The sequence below is a fragment of the Plasmodium cynomolgi genome, chromosome 9, assembly GCF_000321355.1.
Source record: "Plasmodium cynomolgi strain B DNA, chromosome 9, whole genome shotgun sequence".
Classification (NCBI taxonomy): Eukaryota; Apicomplexa; class Aconoidasida; order Haemosporida; family Plasmodiidae; genus Plasmodium; species Plasmodium cynomolgi.
In genome coordinates, this window is record NC_020402.1 from 1242224 (window position 1) to 1248724 (window position 6501).

A 6501-nucleotide genomic window follows, 5' to 3' on the forward strand; every position below is an offset into this window, starting at 1 on the left:
GTTAAACCTTTTCCCAGTCTTACTTTTTTTTTTTTTTTTTTTTTTTTTTTTTGAAAATTATGTTCATGTGAAATTTTGGCTAGTTGATACTCCCTCCCCTGGATTCCCTTTTCGTCTCTTCATTTTAGCTGCTATCCTGCTGGATATGAAAAGGAAGAAAAAGTGATCGTTGTGTTGAATAAAAAATGGAAATGCGTGGAGTTGTTTCGAAGGGAGCATTGGGGCATCTAGCAGGCGTGTTACCCTCGCATTGCCTGCGCGCATCGTTAACGCGCTTTTGTGACCAACTAGAGGGCAAAAAAAAAAAACGCGGAAAATACGAAATGTCCAAAATAGTAAGCCCCCGTGGCATACACTTCGTGTGCAGATTTGCCAAAGCGAATGTAACCCCACAGAGCACAAGCAAAATTGCTGCTCCAAATTTTGAAACAGAAATGCCAAGTTAGTTTCTCTCCCGAATTGTGCGTAAAAAAGGGAGGGGGAATTCAATTTTCCTTTTCAATTTTTGCCCATTCTTGATCAGTAAAAAAAGAATTAACGGGCGATCAGATCGTAACATAAGTGTCATCCTCACCATGGAATACGAAAGACATTTACACTCCACATGTAGTTACGCGCTCACGGACTTGTACACAGAATTGCGAAAGAGCAATAGGTATTCTCCTCCCCTTGCTCTATACCGTTTTTTTATCATGCCAAATTGCACACCATAAAAAAAAAATTTAAAGGGGAGGGGAGGAAAAGGAAAAATATTTCTCCACGTGTGTTAATATGTACCTTCTGCAAGCTGGGAACGTGGATTTACGAAACCTTTACACATTTCTCGGAAAAGTTCATCAGGGCAGTGGTACAGTGAAGACGCCACTACCCCATGTGCACTCAACTGTTTGGTCATCGCCCGTCTTGCATCTTCCATTTGTCCTTCTTTCTCCCCTTTTTCGTCTATGCGCGTTATTACTCAGTCATAATGTCTACCCTAGTTTCGTAACACATTGGTCACTATTCTGGTTGCCACCCCCGAACGTGGCAAAGGAAAAGTCTGATAAATTGCTCGACAGAGTGGCGCGAGAAAGCGACTCCCATCTGCGCCAATCACAATCAGGGAATTCTTTTAAAGTAAAATTTCATCATCATAAATTTTCAGTGCAAGTGTGTTGTCAAAAAGGGGGGAGGTACACGTGCAAAGCGCATCAATGGTATGTATAAACCGGGTGCACCAAGGCATTTGCACGGGGAGCACAACGCATAAGGGTGTTTTTTTTTAGAGCTTGGAGCAGGCAGTTCTACACATGAGTAGACATTAACAACGTGTGCGAAATGCCCCTCCTCACGTAAGGTGTAAAGAAAAAGATGTTCACATAAGCACGTCCAACAAGTCAGTAGTAAGAACAGTTGTAATAAATACATGGCAAAATTTTTTCACACCTTCTCCTCTGGGGTACGTACAAAAAGCGGTTGAGACGAGCCATCCACAGAAATAAAAAATGGAGCGCCGTGCAACAACTGTTCGTGCAAATTTAAAAAAAAATTCCAGAAGGGGTGGAAACTTCGAATGGTGTTAAAAGGTTGTCCTTGTCCTTCTCCTTTTTTTTTTTTTTTTTTTTTTTCCCCCATGGAAAAATGTACAAATTTGCAGCACGTGCATCATATATGCATGGCGCACTGCAGCTTAAGTTCTTCCTTTGTGTTCCCCCTTATAACAGTTACATTGGCGTAAAAACTTCAAAAAAGGAAAAATCCAGAACACCGCAAAGCCATTTCAAATGTGCCAATTCTTGGGAGCCTCGGAAAAACAAAGCTGAGTAGTGCGGCATGGAAGAAAGACGTGCATACCTCTTGCAGACACATGCATGCCTCCGGCATAAACATGCGCAGGAGTGATAACTTTCTGTAGTGCCACCCCCCACACCAACAAAATCGATAACGAATAATTGGCAGACATGGCCAAAATGATCACAAAGGAGCACCCCGAAAAAAGGGAAAGAGCCCCCAATGATCCTGCCTACACAGAAAGAAAAAAAAAAAAGGCGACAAAAGTTCAACACCCCAGGAGGTAAATATCCAAACGATTTAAAAAGTAGCCTCTACAACATGTGCCTCAATTTTGCATACAGTGACATCTATCAAGACTACATAAACAGATTAAGTCTAAACTGCCACAATAATTGCGATTATGACCAAATAAGGAGAAGCACTTTTATACCTAGAGAGGATTTTTTCAAGTATTATAATTTCCCCTTTTACGATAACAACTTTGAGTTAGAATCAGAACAATTCTACGAAGATGAAATTTTGGGGGATTCCGATGATGGTGTTAGCGGTGTGGAGGAGGTGGGGAAATATGCTTTGGAGAGATACGATGCTTGGAGGTATAAGTCCACGACTAGTCGAATAAAGAATCTCATACTTGGGATGCCCGATCGTAAAGGGGTTGTCCTATCAAGGGGGAAAGGCAAGCATGCGGGGGGTGGCGATGTCGATGTCGATGGCGATAATGCTTACCGAAGAGACGACGACGATGACGCAGAATCAAAATCGTACGCCTCCAAACTCTTCCGAGTTATCAGTCAAAGGAAAAATTGCGAACTGGGGAGTGACAACAACCGCAGCAGTGACGACAGCAGGGTGGCCCAATTGCACAGGAGTCAAGAAATGTTAAGCGAGTCGATCGGAGGGGAGAGAAAGGGGTGGCTCGAAAAAGTGAAGAGACAAATTCTCTCATTTTGCAAGAGAGTGTATGACTCCAGGGATCCCTCCTTCATGTCCAGCTTGAACATTTATTTTTTAAACTACCACGATATTGGGAAGAAAAAAATAAAGAACGCTTGTAATGAGGACTACATATGCATGGTGCAGAATTTGGCGGAGGCGCAAGGGGACCCCCTCGTTGGAAGGTATTACAAGGGCGTGCACCTGGTGCAGAAGCAAGAGGTGCAGAAGCAAGAGGTGCAGAAGCAAGAGGTGCAGAAGCAAGAGGTGCAGAAGCAAGAGGTGCAGAAGCAAGAGGCGCAGAAACAAGAAGTGCAGCATCGACAGACGCGCCCCCACGGATGCGCACACCACACCACACGGAGGGAGAATCAAATCAAAGAAGAAGCCCAACTGCACGGACAGGTGAGGCACAGTGTGGACGAATTGGCAGATGAGAAACACGAGAACTGGTCGCAAAGTAACCAAAAAGGAGAAAACGAAACAGGTAGCCCACCCTCGAATGGGTTCAGTGAAAATTGTGGGCTGGAACTCCAAGGGCACAGAAATGGAAGAAGGGTTCACAAACAAGTGCGGTTAAGCGGAAATTGGGATAAAACCCCAGACGGGGAAAACAAAACAGCCAATTCGAGAGGGCCCAAAAGAAGTACCAGTAAAAACATGAAACGACTCTGTTCAGAAGAAATTGAGATATATTTTAAAAAAGTTTTAAAAAACGAAATTATTAGTTTTAATCAAAAAAGAATTAACAAGCGAGACAGATGGAGTTCGCTGTGTCAGTTTGTCTGTTCGTGTATAGCTGCCTCGCTAACCGCACAATGCTACATAGACATTCCGCCAATCAGCTCGTCCCTTGATTATGCTCTTCTCCTATTGCTGCTTCTCTTCTGCTACCTATTTATCGGTTTGCCGATTCTTCAAATGGAATATGCCCTTGGTCAACTATCGCAAGGGTGCATAATCAATGGGTTAAGCTTTTTAAAAAAAAAGTACAGAGGAGTTGCAATCGCTTCATTAATCATAACTTTTTGTATACTATCGAGAAGTGCTCGTGACACGGTGGACACTGCGATTGTTGTTGTCACTTCGGTGAGAAAAACTTTGCCTTGGAAATTGAACAAATGTGATGGAATCCCACTCAGGGGAGAATGCCTCCAGAATGGGAAATGCATATGGGTGACGGCTAACACGGGAAGGAATGACACCCTTAGGGGGAATTCCCCTGAAAGGTTATTCTATCCTGGTCAACGATTTGGCATTTTAGACACACAAATCAGAAGTAGATGGAAGGGGTTCATCCTGAGTGAAATTCCTCTCTCAGGGGATCACTGCACATCTGATGCCACTTCGGAGTGGCATCATTTCTTCTCCAAAGAAGTAAAATTAGTTTGGAAAATAGGGGCGCTTTTCCTAATCACACTCACTTTGTATTTCCTGCTAAGGATGGAGGGCATGTGTCTAACTCAATGCCTGCAGTATACATTCTTCCTCTTCTTTCTTGTAGCGCTTTTTCAAATATTTGTTCTTTCCTACGAATTGAAGTCAAACAGGTGGGTTGCCCTCAATGGAGAGGGGACCCACCCTAAAGATGGGCATACTAATGGCAGTATCTTTTTCAACACGGATTATTTCCTTTACCTAAATTTTGAAGTAATAGCAAAAGTATGTACCCTGGTATTGGTGTCTCTAAATTGCAGCACAGGAATTAACTACCTGTTTTCTTCCTACAGCAATATTGGGGATAACCTTTTTGTATCTTCGTGGTATGTCATGTTGGGTTCCTTTGTCGGGATAGCTACACACATTGTACATTACTACGTGTGTGTACAACTTCTGAGTAGTGTTCCTACTGGGAGAGGAGCTTTAAAGATAATGATACCACCAACGTGTGATGGATCATCTGAAGGCATTTGCTCTCTTCACGATTTGTTTTTCAAAAAAGGAGACCCAATTAACAATTTCATCGTTTATATGGTTTCCCTGTCAAGAGTGAACTTCCAAAATATGATGAGCTTCACCTACTTCCTTTGTTCCTTGTTGGCCCTGCTAATATCCTCTACTCTCCATTTGAAGGGGATAATATTGGTGCTAAAGGAGAGTAGAAAATTTAAAGGTATCAAAAAAAAGGTTATTACCCTGTTTGTAATTTTGGGATATTACCTTTTGGGGCTTTTTTATTTGTCTCCTTTTGGACACAACATAAATTTGATTATGAAATATGCCACGTTCAGTTGTGTGTATCTGTTTGTCGTCTTTGCTCAAGTGGTTTGTGTTACATGGACTTATGCGTCTGAACGGAGGGAACGGATAATAAGTGGCTCCCCCCCAAAAAAAGAGCATTTTTTTTTGCGTCAACCAATATTTTTCCTCTTCACTGCGATGTGGGTGGTGCCGCCAGTTGTGCTATACCTACATAGGCATATTTTCCCCAATTCTGTTTTTTTTTCATTTGGGTTACCCCTCCTGGTGAGCGTACTCCTGTTTGTGTGCGTGAATGCCTTTTTTATTTTCAGTGCAAAATTGAATGTCAGACTGAGGGAGAAGCTCTACTTTCTGTACATCCTTAACGTAGACACTTTGCGGATCAGACTGAACAAAATTTTGTATGGAAGAAGGAGGACCTACGATTTTGAAAAAAGGGAAGAACACCCCCTTGTAATTTTCCTCTTCCAAAAATTAACAATTTATTGGTGTTTCTTAACGAAGTTTTTCATCCCCCAGATTTTACTCACCATCGTTTTGAGCAACATCTTCTATAGTGTTCATTTTTGCCTCAACAAGGGGACCACAGATGTGGGGCTCCACTCCTCTAATCAGTACCCGCGCTTCGCACAGGAAGAATCAGCTGTCGTCCATTCATACCTACGGACCGCCTCGAATGGTAAAGATGGATCTGCCAATTTGGATGCCTTTTCAAGCGAAGCGTCAATCGAGACGGGGAGAACCCCCCAAGGGGGAGTCCCCTTCGAGGAGACATACCAAGAGGTACTCACAAACACAAGCACCGCACCAAAGGGAGGAGCACATAACATGAAAGACACAAAATCGGAGAGCTCTTTTGGGGCCTGTGCACACCTCACCGCTACGATAGCAGCCATATTGCTCACTCTCTTCATTTCGCTCCTCACCTTTGTAAGGCCAAACAAAATGAACTGCCTCGCATGTGCCCCCACCAACACCTGGGACATTAGCGATGTGGACTTTAAGAGAATGAACCCCGCGAACTATGCCTACACAAGCCGCATACACTTTTTTGAGGAAATATACCCCATCGAGAGAATTATGCCTCCCTATGTTTGGACGCACATAACCAAACACATAGAGAAGGAAAAACCAGTTACATCATTACACGGGGATGACAAAACGGATGAGACGATACATGACAAGAGCTTTTCTTACTTAAACAAAAATGACTTTGAAAATTATATCTTCAATTTAATCGATCGGGGATCCAAATTGAGCCACTTTTCAGGCACAAATGGGCAGCACTAGGGTTTTGTTTTCTCCCCTTTTTCTTTTTTTTTTTGCATGAATGTTTGGTAGGTACAAACCGCTTCACCCATTTGCGATGAGCTGCGCGTTAATAACTTTACAAATGGAGTGTAGAAGTTTCACGAATGTGTGTACTACGATGTGGCGTCCCAGCAGGGGTTATGACGCGCCATTTGTATGCTCGGTAGAGCACAACCGGAGGCAGGAAAAGCACAATGAATGCTTTTTCACAGTTCATTCTTTTTTTCCCCTTATGGTTGCCTTCATTCTTTTTTTTTTTTTTTTTTTTCCCGTCCCCGA

General features: G+C 42.9%; 1 protein-coding gene across 1 annotated transcript; it reads left to right on the plus strand.

Moving 5' to 3' along the window:
* Positions 1-1992: 1992 nt before the first annotated feature.
* PCYB_093850 (hypothetical protein) lies at positions 1993-6201 on the plus strand (the record flags this gene model as incomplete). Its single annotated transcript, XM_004222499.1, has 3 exons — positions 1993-2687; positions 3453-5145; positions 5545-6201. The coding sequence occupies 3 exons, from the start codon at positions 1993-1995 to the stop codon at positions 6199-6201; spliced, it is 3045 nt and encodes a 1014-aa protein (XP_004222547.1).
* Between the last annotated feature and the right edge of the window lie 300 nt (positions 6202-6501).